General features: G+C 42.8%; 1 protein-coding gene across 7 annotated transcripts in view; it reads right to left on the bottom strand.

Annotated features, from left to right (window-relative positions):
- The window catches only part of PLXNB2 (plexin B2), a 351,969-nt gene that overhangs the window by 40,405 nt on the left and 288,973 nt on the right, over positions 1–22,591 (bottom strand). For all 7 annotated transcript variants that reach the window (XM_025208550.1, XM_025208549.1, XM_006027363.3 and 4 more), the window contains 3 exons: positions 7,375–7,511; positions 6,550–6,720; positions 2,449–2,569 (listed from right to left, as the gene is read on the bottom strand). In XM_025208550.1, the coding sequence (XP_025064335.1) occupies positions 2,449–2,569; positions 6,550–6,720; positions 7,375–7,511 (429 nt within the window). The remainder of the gene's footprint in view (positions 1–2,448; positions 2,570–6,549; positions 6,721–7,374; positions 7,512–22,591) is intronic.

The following is a 22,591-nucleotide window of genomic DNA, read 5'->3' as shown; positions in this document are numbered from 1 at the left end:
CAAAGGCTGGATGAATAGTGCAGGGTCAGTCTGTAGGTTGGATTCCCTGCAGGGCTGTTGCATGGTGTCAGTCCACAGGTGTGGCCCAGTGTCCCCAGATCTGACCAAATGCCTGACTGGCCCCATGCATCTGTATCTGGCTGTGCACTGATCCATGAGCAGGGCTGCATTATTTGGCCCACTGGGGTCCCCACATGTTGGTAGTGGGAGACTGGCAATTAATGTTACTACCATTCTCCTGCTGCCAAATTTCTGCCACTATGAGGAGCCCCACTGGCCAGATGACATGGCTTCACAGACTGGATTTAGCCTGTGGGCCAGAAGTTCATCTCCGCTGACTTAATTGAAACCAAACAGGTTGGTATATCAGACACAATCTACTTTACAGAACCTAGAGTCTTGGAGTTTTTATTAGACCTGCTATAATTTCTTGCATAGAATATGCCCTGGAATATATACACATCTTATTTTTCAGTGGCAGAATGAAGAAAAAAAGATTTTTCCAGTTAAGGTTGCATAGAGCAGGAACAAAGCTTAATCCACAGCTCACTCACTCTCCCTTTCCTGCTTAACTGAAAAGCTGAAACCCTAGTAGCTGCTGAAGATTCATCTATGTGGGTGAATATATGATTTTGAAAAAAGCTAAACAATCTCCAGGGCTGTGAAACAGGAAGGGAGAAACCAGGAACAAGTAAGGTTAGCTTGATTAATGGAACATCAAGACCATCTGTGAGGGGTGTTGGTTGTGGGAATGTGTGTGGGTGGATGGGTGGTTTGTGGGATTGTGGTTGGGTATGAGCTTTGTGGCGGGGGGGAGAGTGTGTGTGGGCTTGGGGTGGGGGTGGGAGGGGAGCTGTGTGCCTGAGTGTGAGAGTGTCTGGTCTGAAGGTGTGAGCCGGTGTGCTGGGCTGGCTCTGTGCTGCCACATGCAGCACCCCTACCTCCTGAAGCCGCGCACCATTGGGAGGCTCTGCTTGCTGTAGGCCATGAGCACCCTGAGGTCCTGCTGCTGCCACTGGTGGTGGCTGTGCTCCCCACAACCTCTCTCCCCCCACAACCACCAACAACAAACCCCTTCTCCCCACAAACCCCACACCCACCCACCCACCCAGCCTCCTACCCAGTCCAATGGCGTGTGGTATCTAAAAGCCCACCTCCCATCGGCTTTCAGAGAGGCAGCTGCTGGCTGGTAATAAATGTTTTTTTGAGGGGTCCCACAGGCCGGACAGAATGACCTGATGGGCTGCATCTGGCCTGCAGGCTGTATTTCGCCTGCCCCTGCCCTAGCAGCTAAAAGAACATAGAGGAGAGCAGAGTCTGGTGGGCTCCAGGGAGGAGTGGTTTGTGATCAGGAGGCAGACTAGATCCTAAATAAGCTTGCTGCTAGGAAGGGACCAGGGCTGAAAAGTCTCTCCTTTCCTGGAGAAAAGCAAAAGGTTTTGTTTTGCTCATTTGTTTGTTCAGAGCAAGGATTATTGTTTTGCATTAAGAGGACTGACTGATGGGTTCCTGAGGGATTAAAGCCAGCCTATAGAACATCAAGCACACCAACATGTTTACAAAGTGCTCCAGAGATGTCCCTCATTTTTTAAACATTTCTTTGGCTAGGTACTTCTGTATCCCCACTGTTTGAAGCACTTCAAAGAACACCTATGCCCATAGCCTAAAAAATGTTTGCAATTCTACTTTCTAAAGTTCTAAAGGAATATGACAGGGATTTGGATTTATTAAAGGTCATTAAATAGTCGCAGGTCATTAAATAGATTACACTAAATTTGCAGAAAAGGTTACATAATTTATACAAATTTTCAAAAATTACAAATTTGAATTAGAACACAAAAAAGACTTAAAATGTTTTACAATATTCCTATTTTTGAGAAGTCTTCATCTGAGGATGCCTTAGCTTAATTATAGCAGTAAACTCCAGTCTCCATTAGAAACTGCGTGGAACAATGAGATAATTGGTTGTGGGGAAGCATGTCCTTGCCAAGGGAATAGTTTTTAAACTTCACATACGTAAACATACATGCACCACAGGTGGCATATACGTAAAACAAATGGAACTTTGGTCTTGCAGACTCTCTCAGGTTTTGATTTTACGAAGACAAGAACTAGGGTGATTGGGATTTGGGTAGTTTTAGCTAAATCTCTAAGAACTCTGTAGGGAGGGCAGGGTAAAAGATAAATAATTTCCTTTTGGATTTCCCAAGAAATTTCATTTCACCATTCAGATGTTAGTTCTGCCACACACATTCATGTTGCCTGCCATCTTATTGCTAGAAAGGGGGAAGGGAGGGCTTTGCTTTGTTGCATGCACAATCTGGCTATTCATTTGCTGTTATCTGTGGGTATAAACCTGAACTTGAAGTTTTCTCTGAATCCCAACCCAAGCCAATTCATGTTTAAGCAACTTATTGACAACACATTTGACAAAAAAAGAAAGCTCACTTCTTTGGAGTTCTGATTGTGTGTTTTCTTTCGCTCTTCTGGAAGCTCAGCAGTTACAACCAGGGAAAAACTCTGGATGAGATCAAACCCTGTTCCTGTTACAGTAATATTTCTCCCCCCACTGAAAAACAAATTAAAACAACAAGGACAAATCATTAGTAAAGTTCTACAATGGCACACAATTACTTCTCATCTATGACTTTTTCACGTATTATTTTGGACAGCTTTGCCAGTGGGTGTTTGCCCAACAATTAGGTACTCAATATAAGAACTTCCAGTAATGCCAGATCAAAACAGAAAATTTTAAACATGACAGCACCAATTTGAAGCTGAATCAGTTTCTAAACAGTAGTTAAAATAGTTTGGGAGACTACAGATCCTTTTACTTATTTTTGTAATACATGTTTTCTTTCATTCCGATTTTTAAAATGTGAAAACCTCTTGATCCCTTTTTGAAGTGTACACACAAACCAGAGAGACTGACTCTAGAGTTGGCAAGTCATAGGATGCTGATCCCCTTTGTAACAGCATTACAAACGAGAGACATTAATGTGAGGAAAAGATTCATTCAATGCTGAGTAATCACGATTGAGAGGGAGGGTGATGCACAACAAGCATATTACAGCAGGATACATTTTGAGGAACAGTGGGGATTTGAGAACTCTTTGGGTGAACTCACTACTAACAGGAAACCAAATACAAAATACAGTCAAATGCACCCATAAAAATAACCAAAACGATAGATGTTTCCACTTAAATGTCTAAAACCAGGGGTGCTCGATTTCTGGTCCATAGGCCAAATGAAGCACACAGCACCTTGGAATCCAGCCCATGGGTTAGGGAATTTGGCAGCAGGGGAGGAGTGGTCATTAATACTGTCATCTCCACTCCCCTAGCCAAATTCCCCAAACCCAAGCTGGACCCAAGCCAAGCTCCTCCCACCTCCAACCCCTTTGTTGCTCCACATGACCAGCTGGGTTCTTGCTGCAACTGCTCCAGATGCCAATTCAGGACTACCAGCTGGATCTGACCTGCAGATGGACCAGGCACTGCCCATCTAGCCCGGTGGCCAAAAAGCTTAGGCACCATTGTCTAAAATGACAATCAATTAGATATTACTTTAACTGTTTTATAGATGGGGTTAATTTGTATTTGTATCTGTTCAACCTCTTCATCAGCGACTTGGACAAGGGGGTGAAAAGCACCTTGTTCAAATTCACAGACAACACTAAGATGTGGGGAAAAGTGGGCACACTAGAGGAGAGGGACAGGCTGCAATCAGATCTGGACAGGTTACAGGGGTGGGCAGATGAGAACTGGACGGGTTTCAATACGGACAAGTGCAAGCAGCATACCTACAGGGTGGGGAACTCCCTTCTCGTCAGCGCAGAGGCAGAAAAGGATCTCGGAGTCATTATTGACTCCAAGATGAATATGGGCCGACAATGTGTGGACATGGTCAGGAAGGCTAGCCACACCTGGTTATGCATCCAGAGATGCATCATGAGTAGGTCCAAGGAGGTGATCCTCCCCCTCTATACGACATTGGTCAGGCTGCAGTTGGAGTACTGCGTCCAGCTCTGGACACTGCACTTCAGGAGGGATGTGGACAGAATCGAGAGGGTCCAGAGGAGGGCCACTCGCATGATCGGGGGCAGCAAGGCAGGTCCTAGGAGGGGAGGCTGCGGGACCTGGACCTGTTCAGCCTCCACAAAAGAAGGCTGAGAGGGGATCTGGTATCCCATGATCACCTCTTGGTGAAATTGGCCAACTGTGCCCTTGGATCCACCATGATCTGCTGCCTGGGAAATTGGCTCCGTGGTCAGACCCAGAGGGTGGTGGTTGACGGAAGTCAATTGTCATGGTGCCCTGGGACCAGTGGGGTCCCCCAAGGCTCTGTCCTTGGACCCATATTGTTTAACATCTTCATTAATGATGTGGACATTGGAGTCAGAAGCAGACTGGCCAAGTTCGCCGATGACACCAAACCCTGGAGCAAAGCATCCACACCTGAAGACAGGAGGGCAATCCAGGCTGACCTGGACAGGCTCAGCAAATGGGTGGACGAGAACCTGATGGTGTTTAACACCAAAAAATGCAAGGTTCTCCACCTGGGGAGGAAAAACCTGCAGCATCCTTATAGGCTCGGCAGTGCTACGCTGGCTAGCACTATGGAAGAAAGAGACTTGGGGGTCATCATTGACCACAAGATGAACATGAGCCTTTAATGCAATGCTGTGGTTAGTAAAGTGAGCAAAATGCTGGCTTGCATCCATAGATCCTTCTCAAGCAAATCCCTGGACGTTATTCTCCCCTTGTACTCGGCCTTGGTGAGGCCGCAGCTGGAGTACTGCATCCAGTTTTGGGCACCACAATTCAAAATGGATGTGGAGAAGCTTGAGCGAGTCCAGAGAAGAGCCACGCGCATGATCAGAGGTCGGGAAAACAGACCTTACGACAACAGGCTGAGAGCCCTGGGGCTCTTTAGCCTGGAAAAGCGCAGGCTCAGGGGTGATCTGATGGCCACCTATAAGTTTAACAGGGGTGACCACCAGTATCTGGGGGAACATCTGTTCACCAGAGCGCCCCAAGGGTTGATGAGGTCGAATGGTTATAAACTACTGCAAGACCATTTCAGGCTGGACATAAGGAAGAATTTCTTTACTGTCCAAGCCCCCAAGGTCTGGAATAGCCTGCCATCGGAGGTGGTTCAAGCACTTACATTGAACACCTTCAAGAGAAATTTGGATGCTTATCTTGCTGGGATCCTATGACCACAGCTGACTTCCTGCCCCTCAGGCAGGGGGCTGGACTCGATGATCTTCCAAGGTCCCTTCCAGCGCTAATATCTATTAAATCTATGGTGGCTGTCTATAAACTTGCCAAGGGGGACCAGCAGGCAATGGGAGAGTCCCTGTTCCCTCGAGCACTACCGGGAGTAATGAGGAATAACGGCCATAAGTTGATGGAGAGTAGATTTAGGCTAGATATCAGGAGGCACTACTTCACAGTCAGGGCGGCTAGGATCTGGAACCAACTTCCAAGGGAAGTGGTCCTCACTCCTACCCTGGGGGTCTTCAAAAGGAGGTTAGATAGACACCTTGACAGGGTCATTTCACCCCAGCATTCTTTCCTGCCATGGCAGGGGGTCGGACTTGATGATCCGCTCAGGTCCTTTCCAACCCTACCAACTATGAAACTATGAGGAACCTCAGAACAATTTCCCTGAAGAAATCATAGTAGCTTTTACTTTCAAGTTCCTATTAAAATCATGATCTCACGCAATTTTGGGAAGACAGTGGAAGCATCTAAGTTAGTCCTTAGCTCTCCAAATATGAAAAATGCCAACATGCCTGCCCCCTGGATGGTGAGATGAAGCTATTCAGGAACTGAGACTAGTCAGAATAAAAGTCACAGTCTCTGCCCCAAGAACAAGTCCCAGTACTGCTCTCAATTTCAGGGGACATTATCCAGGTGAACTGTCACACTGCTACAAGTGTTATATAGGAATAACTGGATTATTTTAGGTTGAAAGCAACTGGTATGTTTCTTTACAGAAGGAACTGAAAAACAAAAACAGCTACCACTCTGATTATAAAATTGGGTGGGAGCAAGGAGAAAACATTCTTAAAATTCTTATTGAAATCCAGTTTTTTAAACCAACTACATTTTGCCTTCCTTGAACCAAGATGGCAAGTTATGATTTTTTTTTTTTTTGTATTTCCACCAGGCTGGCTCTTATTAAATGATAAGCAAGACCTGGTCTGGAAATGCATAGCCAAAGAGACCTTTCTGACAGTTCTGCATTTTCTGCAGTTTATGCAAAGCTTGGGCAGTCTCACATTCCCTTCAATACCTCTCCATTTCTTCCTTTTGGAAAGCTATAGTTGAAAGTAACTCATCACTTTTTCTGAGTTCAAGGTTTAATTTTGAAACAGAATTTAAATTTTGAAGGTAAACAGAATACCTTAAAATGTTAGTAGGTTTAGAAGAAAATTTGCAAACTTTCTGCCCATAGTACAGTAGCTTTCTTTGAAAAAACAGCATGAGTTTTAACCTGATAAGGAATGAACATACTTAAAACTAAAACATTCTTGTTACCTGCTGAAGCTGTTTATTGGAAGAAATTGTTTTATTGTAGGATTTTTGCTATATGTAAACTTTTGATTTTCTATTTCCTTCTTTGTGGGTCCATGGTGCACTACAATACGAACTTCTTCATCCTTGTCATGAGGTCCTGTAATGCAGACTATTTGGTCTCCAAATACAATGCTGAAGGTGAGAAAGAAAAGACAAGGAAAAAATGTTTCGAGTTACTAGTAACACCACCATCACCAACAAATGCTTACTATGGTAGTATTAGGGATCAAAGAAAAAAGGGGTCCCATTGTGCTAGGTACTACAGAAACACTGAAGTTATAAACAAGAACTGCCTTATATAACATAGCATCTAAACAAGAAGGAAATTGGGGAAAGGAGCATAACATACAAGCAGAGAAACAATGTGATGGGCAACAACCCTCAAGTTACCTCCATTTTTTGAGGTGGGGGGAATATATAGTTAGGAGAGGACTGGCTAATGGAAAGAGCTGGGGAAAGGGGAATAGAGCAAGAGAAGTGAGTGTAATGTCAAGCTGAGGTACAGAGATTTTGAAGGAAAGGAAGGGAGAAAGATTGGAGTAAACAGCCAGGCAAAACATAGGAGGAAAAAGTCCAATCAAAACTGTAGCAAGTTCTCTGAATGGCTGCAGGTCATCATTCTGCTTGTGCATCCTACCTCTCTCTCAACTTAGGTCTCTCTTGTTTGCTTAGATGAGCAGGGATTTTCTCTTACAATAAGTCTGCTCAATGCCTAGTACACTGGGCACTAATTCTGGTTGATACTGCTGGAAAATAGGTCTATATTATTAAGAGCAGCATACATACACTGTGCAGGGTTCAGTATCAAGTAAAACGCTAACATCTTCCTTGGAACCAGTGTTCAGGTTTATACCAGTGATTGTAAGGCTGGTCCCACCAGCTTGGGGGCCTTTTGTTGGACTTATTCCAGTAGGATGAGGTTCCTGTAAGGGAGAAATGACCAAAAAATGAATTAAACTAATGGTTATATTTTTGTACTCGAGAGCTATCCACACTTCTAGTGATTAGGGCTTAAATTTTTAAGAGGGACCAGTGTCTTAGGTATAATATCTGAAGCACCAAAAGGAGGTCTGACTTTCAGAAACTGCTGTTTCCATCCTCTGAAATTATTAGACCCCATTGAACGTGTCAGTTTGAAAATTTTAACCAGCATCAATCTGGATCAGTGAAATCCATAAATAAATACAAAATTAAAACAGTGAACCAAAGAACCAATCTTCTACAGTAGACTGTGTATATGTATTGCCCTTCATGAGAAAGTGATGTGATAAATCGGTCATCATACGTATTTAACATTTAAGATTTTCCACTACAACATCAGGCTTTATATGGTTTCAAAGTTCTTAAATTGTGAAGTGCAAACTGCTTACTATTTAGGTACCTGAAAACTTCTCTTTGGACTTCCTATTTTCAGTTTTAGCTTGTACTACTTCTCCCCTGCTTAGTGCTGAGTCTACATCATCCCTATTTCTACACCAGCTACAAACATGGCAAAGGAATAGGAAAGGGAGAATTTCTCTAACAATGCTTTTAGTTCTGAAAAAAGACTGCAGCCTCTTTCTTCAGTAAATTCTTAGGGGAAAAAAACAAACACAGCATTCTCTTTTGTATATATGCCTAGAAACTTGAGATAAAAAGTGTTGAAGTTGAAACACAAAAACATACCTAAAGTTGGTAGAATATTAACTGAGCTTAATTTTTCAAATGAATTATGAATTTTTTTTCTACTTTCAGTTCGACTCTGTTTTTGTCTATGTACAAATTTGTTTGCTGAACTTTATGCATGCAAGCACCTATATTCAGGAGAACAACACCACCTCACATGGTTCACAAACACAAATTTCTGCTCATGTATATTTGTAAATAGCAAAAACATTAAGTTAATTATACTGAATTGCATACTGGCATTTAAATAAGCATGAGCATTCATGTTTGCATTATTCAATCAGCTGAAGGTGTACACAGGTCAGTGACAAGCTGGAAATCGCACAACTTGGTAACTCCTAATTCATGCTTGTGTTCTTAACAGAGACTTCAGAGTATACAGACACACTGATGCAAAGTCATCTTAGATACCCTGCTTAGATGAGAACAATTCAAAACGGCAACTATGAGCAAATTAAAGCATTGGTGATGACTAAGGGGATTTCATTTTTGGAAATAAAGCTGCCCAAGATGAGGATGACCAACTAGAAAGTTAGACCAACATTATGAAGCAGACCAGTAAAAGACCCAGAAAAACTGGCATTAAAGCAAACTACATATATAACATGCACATTGATATATTTTGTTGCTTTCAGTATTAGTGAAATAGTATTTAGAGAATTCTCCCTCCACAATGGGAGCGAGCCAGTATTCTTTTATAGTAAATAACTTTTCCATGACTTTCTTCTTTATAGACTTGCCGACTGTATCTCAACTCATTGCTACAAAAGTATGGAAAATGGCTAGGGGAAATATGGTAAAAATATGAGCTTGGAAAGGGTAAAAAGTTATATTTTGGTTCAAAGCAAAATGCACAGTTTTGAAGAGATTCGGTAGACCTGATAATTACTTAATGAATTTTATTTCAGCATTGCCCAAAACAATTGCCTTGTTGAAACAGATATATTTCGATGTCTGGAAGCATTCTTTTACAATGAATGCAGCAGATCTCAATGCAATTCAAAAATCAAACAGTTAAAGTTTTACTTTGATACTGGTGAGTATTATATACAAAGTGTATGCCAAGGGGCTCTCTTTCACTATTAATGAAGTATCAGATTGTTTTTCTTTCCATGAGAAAGATGCATTAAAAATCCCTCAAAAAATCTGCACTGCTTCAGCACTTGACTCCTCTACCTTGCTCTCCCTTACCTTTGGGGCACATTTAAAACTAAGTTTTAGCTTAAAAGTATAACTAATTCACTTGAACCTGAACAAAGCCAGGTATGGATACCCTTTATTTTGATTGAAGAGTGATTTATTGTGGCTTAGCTTAGCTCTTCAATGCCTTATGTCAAATCAAGATAAGTTGCTCTTTAGTTGAATTAAAGAATTTGGAGAGATTTTGCTAAATTCATATAAAATATCACCTGAAGTTAAACTGGTGCACTCTCTCATGTACAAACTCTTAGTTCCACAAAGGAAATCAGTTTTTTGAAGTTACTTGCTAATGTGGTTTTGAACTTGGATTGTTCAAAGCTGTCTTCTGATTGTTCCTTTATAATGATGCCGTACTTGTGCATAAAACCCTATGAATTAAGGACATGATGCCTAGAGAAGTTCAAATGCATAATAGCTGTTAAATTGCCAGGGGAAATCAAGCAATTAATTAATTAATTTATTGTTACTTATAAATTAAGGGTAGCTTTTATTAGAGAGAAAAAATGTTTATGGAGAACAGAGGGCTAAAGTTTTTAACAAAATAAATATATAATTGAAAAAATTCAAGTGAAAGAGGCTCAATCAGAGAAGTGCTCCAGGACAACTACTTCAACAGGAAAATATGCCAAAGCATTCGCAGACCTCATTTATGGAATAGTGGCAATCCACACAGGCTGAATGCATTTCAACATTACTTGAAGGGGAATGAAAAATTATGGTCATCTAAGACATCTTAGGTGCTGTTGGGAGCATAAAGGACGTGGCAGTGCTGCCAAATTTTACAATCTACTTTCTTTACAGCTTTACTTTTGTTTACTAACAGATCTCTACAGGACTACATAAGGATAAATACAATGGGATGGTTGAAGATGAATACTCTGTATGAAACTGTAAAAATAATTTTTCAAACACGTAAAATGTAACTGAAAGCTCTGCAGACTCAATAATATGGATGTTTAACCGAGGTAATTAATAAAGAGATGCTGACAGGTACATTTAATAACTTTGGGTATTCTCAGTTATTTCTCTGAGGTGATCTCATAAGGCAAAATGGTTGTTGTGTAAGGGTGATTACTTGCACTGGGTTTGATGCACCAAACTAGGCATAAAAACAGATGTCTTCATTTTAGCTTGCTCTTTCCTAACCATGTGAGTGTGTTTTAAATTAATCACCATCTAAAAATAAATTCAATAACCACTTTTACAGTAAAATTAAGGCACTCCAAGGAACATTTTTATAACTGTTTTTACATGCTTATGGGTGGCTCAAGAAACAACACTACATCAAGCACAACCAAGATGTTTCTTAATGGCTCAGCTAAATACAGGTCCTGAAATGCCTTAATGATTTGAAAAAAGGCAGGTTTGCACAATGCAATAATCATGGGCACCAAGAGCAGCAGAAACAACTTTCAAATCTTTTGCTGAATGCTGAGATGGTTTCAGCATATATGCTCACTGGATGCACTGACCTTTGACAACAAACATCCAGTTATTTGAGAAAACATGTGTCGGTCATCATAACCAATATGAGACTAGCTTAAGCGTGATGGGGAAATCAGATACTTTGAAAACATTGAACTTATAGATATGGAGCTCTCAGTGTACTTCACAAAAAAACAATGAATGAGCCCTTAGGACACCAACATTTCCCATTCTTTAACTGTGGCAGCGTGTTCCTGTTCCTTTTGGCGCATGAGTAAAACAAAAACTCTTTCTTCGCTGCAAGATAAGTTTGAGGTATAACTCAAAGGTTGTTCCTAATGCAACATCTGCCCATACACAAGAATCCATCATAAATATCCTACCACAGATTTTTAGGTCCCATTTTAGCAGCAGGAGGCTGGCTGCACCTGTAGTCTCTATAGCACAGCTTCATCTGTTTCAGGGTACCCAGGAAGAACCCATGCTCCCTAATGCAGTCATCTAGCTGGCCTGAGTAACAAGAGTGCTTTTGATGTCACGCACAACTTCAAATTTTGGATCCAGCACCTAAAATTCAACAGTATTATGACAACATCTCTGAAAAATGCTCTCTCTTGAGAGGCCCCTGTAACAGCCGGTTGCTCACAACTGAGAGAGCAGACAGTATTTCTGTTTACTTTTTGCTTACTTATTTAGCATTTTATTAAACTCCCTCCCTTACAGTTTACATTGCATACTACATACTTTAAAATCAACACTTTTTAGCTTTCTTGGTATGAAGTTATTCTTCAAGATTTGAGTATTGTTCCTTCACAGCTTACAAACTCTGTGTATGCTTCTCAAGAGCTTTGTTACTTAAAAAGTGCAAATCCTTCAGCAATGACAGGAGTGCTTTTCTTTGGTTTCTTATAGTAGCTTGATTTTTTGAAGTTTGTTCCTATATCCAGTAGCCTGTTTTCCTTTTTTGCCCTGCTGGTCAAGTTTCAGCAGAGGCTGTATTTCAAAGTTCATGCCTTTCTAAATGAGTTAGTTCATAAGTACCATGCTGTCCTACCTTCTGCTTAACTTCAGACTAACAGCACTAATCACTTCTCTGTTTTCCCCATATCCTGATTTATGTCTTATGTTTATAGTGGGCAAATATGCTTAGTTTTGGTAAAATATATGCATATCTACTGCTACCTTATTTGACTAAGGTTGTTCCTGCTGTTACACGCAGCTTCCTTCCAGGTGTATGATTTGTCCCGAGGAAAAATAATTTGCTCCTGATGGGATGACACAGTTGTAGTTCTGGCAAGCATTTTGTCAGTCCTAGTGGGTTAAGGCCTTTGTGCCCTGTCTTGCTGTTACTCCTTCTCATCATTGCTGGTTATAATGATGCTTAGGCTACTAGAAGTCTATATGCACTTTGACAATATGGACTGAACTGGGCTGCTGCTAAGACCCTCTGAATGAGCATTTTAGCATTCAAGAATGTCTTGATGTAACCTTTGCTTTCTGAACCTTTGTTTAATAGCATTTAGTAATTTTAGCTTTAATGTGGCTATACCACTTGACTAACTGTTACATGGTAGTGACATGCTGTGAGTCAATACTCATTCCCAGGTAAAGTGCACAAGCTCCCTGTAAGTAAACTAGGGTCTGCTGTCTGAATTTAATGTATTGTTGATTTGCCTGTGATGGCCACTGTAGGGGAGTCTGATGGTTTATCTAAGTTTCCAGAAGCCTGAATAGTAAAAAAGTTATTTAAACAGTTGATAGTGAAACAGTCCATTCCAACTTTGTTCTAAATCTTTTGAAGGTGCTTTGTATTTTCATGGTCTTTTTGCTGCTGGGCTTGAATTTCCTCCTAAGTACCACATGTGCTCACCACATCTCAGTTATGTGTGATTATTTATGACCGACGACTAGGGCTTGCACAGAGTGGCTTCAGTGTATTCTTGAACGTATTAGTTCCCAATGATCTGTATGATTAGACTCTTTATATGATGGTATCTTTCATGATCAGCTTGCCTTGGTATTCCCAGCATTGTTGAGAAGCGAGTGGGACCTTTCCTTGGTGTCTGCCTCTCCTGACAGGATAATGGATGTGAACACTTATAAATCTTTGTCATGTACATTTTTTTCCCCTAAGATTCTTTTTTAAATCTTGCCTTGCAACTAGCATATAGCTGGCTTGGTTGATGCTTTGTCTTTCTGTATTTTATTTCCCTGAGGCTGAAGATCTCAGAGTTTTGTTCAGTTGTATTTTCATGCTGCAAGGCTGTTCTGGATAACAAGTCAGTAGCGTACATCTCAGTCCTTTTCTTGTAGATTAATTCTAAATTGTAAACTGTGCTGAAGGTGCTTTGGAGTCACTAGCAGGAGAGTTTAAAAACCAATTTATGGTCATTTTCTACTCCCCTCCTTGTGAATACTGACTGGATGCTTCACATGCAAACACTATTTAAGAACGTTCCTTCTCCACCTGTGTGCATTTTTGTTCTGTTGGTGACCTTAACATGAAAACTGCCAGCTGTACTTTTTAGAGGACTGACAACATCTGACAGACAACACACTACATGCCTGTAATTATTCAAAAGGATACTGTTGGTTACCAGCTCCTTGATACTTGCAATGACTGCATAGTATCTATATCCAGCAGTTGCCTTGGGTTCACACACATCTGAAAAACTTGGAAGAAATTTTGTTTATACTTGACCTGACTGAATACCTTTAAGTATGGGCATATGCTGTATTGCTTTTACCTTTTTAGGGTCAAGCTGTAGCTCTTGGGAGGCCAGTAGGCTAACACATATAGCACTGAGCTGAATCATAATTTAAATTTATTTAATTTTAGATTTACTTCCCAGGCTCTTCCTTCCTAACACATGAAGCTGTGGTTGTGACTGGCCAGATTCTACCATAGTTATCTTCACACACCTAAATTTCATCAGTGATGAAGCTGATCTTGAGAGCCTGGTTTGTTCATCCTGCTGACCGTGGTAATATTTCTCTGTTGGAGTTTTTCTGAAATAGCATTCTCAGCTATCTGTTATCTACCTGCTGCTGTCCAAAATGTGGTGAAGTAGATGCTTTCCATATCCAGTTGCACTTGCCCATATTAGTCTTTGGGATCAAATACAAAGCAAATCTGCTTTTTAACCAAAGCTTCAACCATAGATATTTAGCTTTAATATGCTATACAAATATTCAGCTTGCCAGGCTACCATGCTACTTCCCCAGTCATGGGCTCTGTGACACCCTCTTCCTTTATTTGACAATTCTACCTCTCTGCCCTTATTACAATGGGTACTTTGCAAGGCAGATGATGCTATTGCTAAATCATTTAAATGATTTCCAGGTATAAGATACTTGGAAAACATATATCAGTCCTTCAAATACCTTAGTAATCTTTTAGCAATGTCAATATAAAGATACTGCTATGTACTGTCTGGTTTGGAAACGTTTTCTATTCTGTATGAGTGTCTATAGCAGTGGTGCCCAACCCAATCTAACTTTGTGGACCAGATAAGTGGCCTGGGGCTAACCCTGTGTGTAAGATCATGCCTGCAGATCAATCCATGTGTTGGACTGGGACATTTTATCTCACCCACAGGGTTCTCTAAAGGTCCAGAAATTTGGCAGTTAATTGCTGCTACTCCCTGATCCACAGCAACTGATGCTGCCACCACACCCCTGCTGCCAAATGGGCAGGACCACAAGCCAGATGATAGCTCTGTGGGTTAAAGCCAGCTTGTGGGCCACAGGCTGAACATCACAGTATCATCTGCTTAGTGTCACTATGTTCACAAATTCTCTTGTTCTCTCTCAGTGGTCTTCAACCTTTTTAAGATGAAGAGTACTTTTTGAAGTAAAGGGCAATCCAGGATGTACCGCATTCCCCCACCCCTGCTTGCTGCAAGCCCCCAACCCCACCTAGCAGGTCAGTCTGGAAGGAAAGGGGGGAAGATTGAGGACCCCATGGTGAGGGAGGGAGTGGGGCAGGGAGAGGGGTGAGTGGAGCCCTGGCCGGGCTGGGGAAGGGTCAGAGCCTGGGTCACAAAGTTGAGGACGCAGCAGCAGCCACCTTGTCCTGTGCACAGATTGGGGGAGGGGGCATGCCCCCCCCTGCCCGGCCTCCACCAGGGTGTGTGCAGTGGCGGGAGCTCTTAGTGCTCATGGACGAGCTGCCTGGGCTCTGACCCTCCCCCAACCCAGGCGCGGCTCCACTCACCTGGTGACGGGCTGCAGAGGGGGGTCGTCCCACTCACCTGGCCTGGCCTTGGTGGCAGGGGACGCGGCTCAGTCCAGCCATGTGCATCCTGCTGGTCCCCATGTGCGACTAGCCCTCCCAGACTGAGATCAACTGTCAGGGGCTCCCTGATCAAACAGTCGATTATGATAGACTAGTTGGTGACCACTGTCTGTACTATATGAAATATCAGCCTGTCTATTTTTCTTTAGTACCTTGCCTGTAATTTTCATGGTCTTAATGACATTATGATTGTGCTATCATATCATTTTAATCAGTCTTTTGTTTGGTTGCAATTTCACTTTCTTCTCTTGCAAAATGCTGAGGAAGCCTATGTAATCTTAGCGCACTGACTAATGCCCTCTAGCATGCATACTATTCAGCTTCTGGTTTGTGTGAATCTACCTTGTCTTTGCACCTGAGCTTTTCAAGCTATTTATTTTATATAAACTGTAATCCTTGATGTGGTGGCGATAAGGAGAGAAGAAAAAAAACTAACAAGCTTTAGCAAAACAATTTCCTTTGGCATAATTACAATGTGAGACTCCATGAGCAGGGCATTTTCCATTGTTGTGTTTTTCTCCAGAGTACTCTCTGGTCTTTTCTTTGCATTTTATTAATCTCCCCAGCTTTGTACGTATACACAAGTTTTTGCAGAAGAAAAAAAAAAAAGCATATTTCTCCTGTATTTCTCATGCTTTTTATATACTATTTGGTAAATTTGAACTGTGTCTGCTCCATTTATGTTCAGAATATGTATCTGAACTTGTCTGCTAGCTATGCACATGTCTCTTGTCCTTTGATAGTCAGTGCAGGCTCTAAACATTCTCATTCAAGCTTCTGCATTTTTCATCCTGCTTATTAGCCTATCATAAATTAGTTTATCTTTTAATATTTGGTGATTACATGAGTCAGTCCTTTTGCAGTTAGGCAAAATATGGATCTGCTGTTTTTCCTGATTCTTGATTACAATTTAAGATGGCATCTATGCAACTTTTAGTTTAAAAAGCTTTCCAGGTGTTTCCAAGTTTTTATATGGGTCTGGTTCTCCAAGTCCATTGCTATCATATCCAGATGCTGTTAGATCATGAGGCATTTCTGCTCAGCTGATAGCAGAACAGATCTTACTCCCTTTTCCTTTATTATCCAGCCATGTAGCAAAGTTGTAGTTTTCTTATTGTCCTCAAATCAGTGTCCTGTTGGTTCAGATCCATCTTGTTGGGGACAGGAATCTTACATCATCCATAATAGTGGTCCTGTTTGGCTGCTCTTATTTATAGTGTGTTTTGCAATTTTCTTATTGTGTTGCTTCTTGCTGGTGTCCAAAACTCATTCCCTTCTGATGCCACGTTCAGTTCTGCATCAAGCCTGAGTGCTCTTACTTCTTCCCTCATCAAGCCTGAGTGCTGTTACTTCTTCCCTCACATATACAATCCACCACCTTGAAGTGGAACTTTTCACACCATCTAACCTAACAGGTGCTATTGAGACAAGGGGGAACTGTTGCCTTGCTAGAATGCAGAAAATTCAAGGGCAAAAAGAGCCACCAATAGACAATCAGTGCCAGGTTCAGACGTGAAGCAGCAAAAGGAAAACAAAGAAGGTTCTGCTGTTAGAGATGTATAAGAAATTTGGCAAAATGCTGAGCTTCAGCAGAAAATGCTGGGGCAAAAGTGGCCACATCAGACTACAGCCAAGAGGAAGAGGAAAGAGAGGAGAGTGGCAAATACATCTTCATGAGTATACCATGAGGACACAGGACTGCAGCTGCAGCAAGAAGAGTGCCAGCAGCAGATGGGTCTGTTTAAATGGATTTGGTAGCCAGGAAATGGCAGAAAAACTGGGCTTAAGTCCAGCTTCAATCTGCTGCCGTCCACCACTTCCACTGCAGCCAGTGGCCCCTGTGCCAGACTTTAGCCAGTCCATGGACCAAAACATTCCATCCTCAGTGGTCAAGGCGAGGAAATAAGTACCCTAATCACATGCACAAACAGGACCTGTCATATGTTATTGTACTTCCTTTTCCACCTACCATCATTGTGAATGTAGCAAACCCAATTAAGGTTCCAGGGCTGCCAGTGTTATTCACTTTAATGATTCTTTTTTATTTAGTCCCTTTGTGTGCGAGGATAATTCCACAAGAGCAGCATCAAATAAACACATAGATGAAATTTTCACTAGATGCACTTGCTACTCTGGATTAATCAAGGGTTCCTCCTCTTCAATTTCTTCTTCCAACAAACCAAGATTATGGGAACACATTCTTGTCTCTCTTACCTACCCAGCTCTCCTAGACCTGCAGCCATCCCCAGCTAGAATATGTTCTGGCTGCATCAGGTCTGTTAAGTAGCACAAGCGTCTTCCTCTCATAAGCCAAACTACTCAGCCTTATCCTCACGTATTTTGTGCTACACCCTACCCCAGTGATATGCATAGCCTTTTATATGCAGTCAGAACTGCTCAGCAGACAGCACCATTGGCTCTTTAGTTGACCAGCTGTGCACTCCATAACCATACAGTTCTTGCCTACACTGTAATGAAAGCACTTTCTATTAGGCATTCTTATATCAGGGCAGAGCTTTGTGAGACAGGGTAGTAGAGGATAGGTTGGGTCTGCCAAAACAAGAATGAGTACAGCCTGTCTATTGATATCCACAACACCATGAGGTAATAAAATCCCAGACTATCCTAAATGAAAAAGGCTAGATCAGGGGTTGACAACGCTTTTGGGCAGAGTGCCAAAAATACCTGCAACTTGTAAGATGTTAGAGTACCAAAGGCAGATAGTGGGGGAGCTGCAAGGGCAAAGCAAAATGCCTTCAACATGCCATGCTCTGGCATGTGTGCCAGGGGGTTACCTAGCCCTGGGCTAAGCCTTTGAAAAACTTTGGAATCATATACTCTGTCCAGTTCCCTGTGAACCTCTCTCTGAAGCCCACCAAGACCTGCAGTACTAGTTAGTAGTACTCTTTGCAGTTTGTATGATCTTGTGTAGCTTGAAGGGAGGTGAGATACCAGCATGTGTGCCAGTGATGACCAATTTCAGCACAGTTTGCACTTGTCTTCTGGACCCAAACTGACAGTTGCATTGAAGTCAGTGTTTCTGAGTCATTGTTCTGAGTGGGACTGAAGACAACACATGAAAGCAGTAGGGGTGTACTATAAACAAGTTGCCAGGTAGATATCACTTTCATCCACGTGCCTGGAATGGATAAAAAGTGTTGCCAAAATACACAGTGAAAAATTGGAAGCAGCAGCCCCCAAGGAAGCAAGGACCCCAGTTTTTCAATCTTGTGACAGTGTACACACAGTAACTCAAGTGTGGCTTGCGCTCCCCTTTATAGAATGGATACTCTCATGGGGCCAGCTTGAATGGATTAATCAGGTCAGTAATGCAAGGTAATAGCAGGTGACACAGAACCTTGAACTGGCAACCTTATGGTCTCAAGCTCACAACTCAGGACCTCCAGCCACAGAGAAGTCCATATTGAACACAAGCCCAGATACAGCAAATTCATCAGAACTCTCCAGCTGAACACTAGCTTCTCTGCTGGGTTTCACCCAGTGTCCTTGCCTCAGGATCTAAGAAGCAGGAGTAGCAGGCAGTGCTATTTCTTCCCCCCCGCCCACTCATTTATCTTGCTTACAGCTATTTGGTGGCTATTGGGGAAGCAGCATTCCCGTCAGCTACAGCTGAAGCTTAGAACTGTAACAAAGCATATGAAGCAGATATGAAGTGATTATGAATAAAAAGCTAAGCTAAAACCCTACAGCTCTCACAAAAGGAGTTGCCCAAAGGTCTTGGTGATGGTAACAGATCCCTCTGTATCTGTTTGCTCTTGGCCGGGTGAGTGACAGAAGAGCCTCAAATAAGGGGAAAAGAACTGAATAAAGGAAGACGATGACCTTGTACAGTGTCAAAGTAGTTTTGTTTGGATCACAACATGGTATGTTTGGCACATCCATGAGGCTGGTTAGTGGTTGAGTTTTGGTTACTGAGCAGGTGTGCACATGCATGAGAATCAAGTTTAGCATTCTGGTTTACCTTGGCTCCCCCTTCTCCCTTTCCAGCTCCTCAGCTGCCAAGAGAGCATGCTTTTGCATGGAAAAAATCTTCCTGCTTGGTTTGTATAATCACAAATGAAGTAACAGCTTTCACAAAAGTCCCTTTAAAAATAATTTCTTTGGTACTACAGTTGGTTAAATGTCTTAAGAGCAATTCTGCAAGCTTTCTTCAGTAGGTGCTACCATCTTTCATGTGTGCTTTCTTAAGTCATGTGTCCTTACTTACTAGTACAGACAAAAGCTTACAGAACTGCTTTTGTAATGAATTCTTAAAAGGTTTTGCTCTGAACTTGACACTGGAGATCACAAAAATTAGATGCGATAGGTCTTTGCTGTGGCATCTCTCTCAACACTTCCTTCCCCCTCTTGGAAATTCAAAACATGCCCACTGGGACTCAAAGATTGTACCACATCAGAGCTCATATTTTGAGAATTTTTTTTTTTTTTTTAATGTTTGCATGGGATTAGTAGAGCTGACTCAAGTATTTAAGAAAAGTAGTCCTATCCCCTTTATACTTTGGCACTGTGTCTCGACCCATAGTAGCAAGCAACAGATAAAGTCCAAAAAAATGGTTTGACCTTTAGCTATGTGCTGCCATTTCACTTATCAAAGACAAGTGAAGCCACCTGTATCTCATATGTTAGCATGGGTGAATATTTAGCACTTAAAAGACCATTACATTTCTCTTCTGATACAAACGGTTATGTTAAAAAACAGCATTAACTAGAGATATGAAAGAGATACAACTATCAACATTCATGCAATGTGCAACGCTTATAATACATACAGACTAACATGGAACAAAACTAATCTTTGTTGCCTTTTGTTTCACTTATCTTTTTAATAATGGTAAGTGTAAGGCTCTTGCCACACATTACACTTGAGATGTAATCACCCTGGCCCCCTCTACATGTGGAGGTAAAGGCGCGACTAGATCCAATGCACAATTGTGCTTCCTGCCACACCATGTGTGTACACCATGTGTGTATGGAGGCGTGATTGTGGGATCTCATATTAGATCTAATTGTGCCCTATCGCTGGTGTAGGGGGAGCCCAATCCTGGGCTCTACTTCCATTGGCAAGAAGCAGGCTTTCATGGCTGAGAGCCTTCTTTGCTGATGGGGCTCCCAGCTACGGGGACTGTGCGCAGCAGGGACTGGGAGCTGAGTGCCTGATGAGGCTCCAGCTATAACGATAGAAACCAGCTATAATGTTATTAAACATTTTCGATCTATAACTTTATAGTTGGTTGGACTTTTTTAACGCAGAATAGTTCATCTGCATGTGTAACTAGTTTAAATTTACTGTGCAATTAACAAGTCAATTGAGTAACAGATATAACATGTAGAGGAGGTACCAGTTAGTCATGTCTTAAGTTGTAACTCGGCCACACATTAAAATAGTCAATGGTGTCATAAAACAAGGGATAAGACACAGAGTTATTCCATAAAAAATGTGTAATAGCTTTGTGACTGGTTCCTATGATACCATTAAATGAACATGTAGCCAGGTACACCCCCTGTGGCTGGGAGCCCTGTCAGCTGATAGGGCTGCCAGGCACAAGAGTGCACCAGGTAAGCTGATCCAGGCTGATCCAGGAACATGTGATGCACCCCCTGCACCTGTGTGCTCATACCTGCATCACACCCACATCCGCTACTTGCCAGTTCAGGAAGAGTCTGGGCTTCCCATGTACTGGTGTGATGGGATCTGACCATGGTTCCTGCCATGCACATGTGGCATGATTGTGTGGATTGTGCATCAGATCCTATTGTGCCTTTACCTGTACATCCCTGCACTTCTGTACTTACGTAGCCATATTTCTTAAAAATATAAAGCAAAGATTATGTTATATGCTATGATTAAGGTGCTTTAAGCTGTTTATAGAAATGGTAGCATCTATCTACGGATGGATTATAGTAGAAAAACACAGCAGGAACTATATTTTTAAAGAATATTTGTCTTTATTTGTGGAAACAGAAAATAAGAGATGTTTTGAATAAAGCAGTTTTCTTTTCTATACCAAAAGCAGTCTGATAAACATTCTTGCAGAATAGCTACCCATGGAAAATGGTCAAATAGGATCACAGACCATGCCAAGACAGCAGCTTTTAAGATCATGTTAGCCAGGGGTGAGCAAAATATGGCCTGTGGGCTGGATCCAGTCCGCCAGCTGTTGGGATCTGGCCTGTAGGCAGGTACTCACCAATTAATTGTATCCAACTCCTCCAGCGGCTGTCCCTGCTGCGCTCTGCATGGGGCTGAGTTCTGCCTGCTTCCGCACAGGGCAGCGTCTGCTGCGTTCCCAGTCTCCCCCACCAGAAGGTGCCAGCCCTGGTCAGAAGGCACAGCTTCTGGGCATGGCTGCTGCTGCCACTGCCCAAGAGACTGCTGGGCTCCCTCAGCCTCCACCAGCTCCTCCTTCTGTCCCTGCTGCAGTGCTTCAGGCAGCAGGTAGGGAGGGGAAGCTGCAGTGTTGAGGGGAGCAGGATGGGCTCTGCCTGCAGCTCACTTTGGTCATGCTCATGCATGGCTGGGCAGCAGAGCATGTGGATGGAGCGGGGGCATGAAGGAGCTCGGCTTTTCACAAAGCCCCATCAGGCAGGCACAGGACAGGCAGGTGCGGTGGGAGCAGCAGTAGTGCCAGAGTGCACTTGGTGCAGCCTCGCCGGGCAGGCACGTGGAATGGAAGCAGCAGCAGCAACAGGAGCCAGCAGAGGCTTGGCTGCAGCCCTGCTGGGCAGGTGTGGGACACAGACGAACAGAAAAGGCAGTGCCAGGCTTGGCTCCCTGTCCCCACCCCCACCACACATCACAAAGAGTGGGCAAGGGGAAGCCACATGCAGGGATGAAGCCCCCCATATGCACACATCCAACCCACCCAAACCCCATACATATACCCACACACATCACCTATATGCCCCCACACACACACCTCCACTCCCACCCACACCACAGCCATACCGCACCCATGCACACCCTCCACCCCCCACACCTCAGCAACACCCACACCCCCCCACACACATCCCACACCCACACACCCCACCTGCACCATACCCAACCACAAACACACCCCTCCCCCTCCACACACAGCATACAAGGCAACACCATCCTCCCACTCCCAAATCAAAGTACTTCCTGGGCAAGGGGAGAGATGTCCAGTGGCAAAGGTCAGGGTTTGGAGGCAGGACTCCTGATCACAAGAGGGTGACCAGGGGGCAGGGTACCTGTCAAGGGGCAGGGCTACCCTTGCAGCCCTCAATGCCTCACCAAAACTCATTAAGCGGCCCTCCAGCTGAAATAACTGCCCGCACGTGATGTTAGCTAACTAGATTGTCTGCTTTGATATTCTGCTGCCATGCCAATAAGGACTTTCCACACTTGTAGATGTGTGTATGCATGTGACACTTTTG

The sequence above is a fragment of the Alligator sinensis genome, unplaced genomic scaffold (genome assembly GCF_000455745.1).
Source record: "Alligator sinensis unplaced genomic scaffold, ASM45574v1 scaffold660_1, whole genome shotgun sequence".
Classification (NCBI taxonomy): domain Eukaryota; kingdom Metazoa; phylum Chordata; order Crocodylia; family Alligatoridae; genus Alligator; species Alligator sinensis.
The sequence above is the reverse complement of the archived record's forward strand: the minus strand, read 5'-3'. Positions and strand labels throughout refer to the sequence as shown.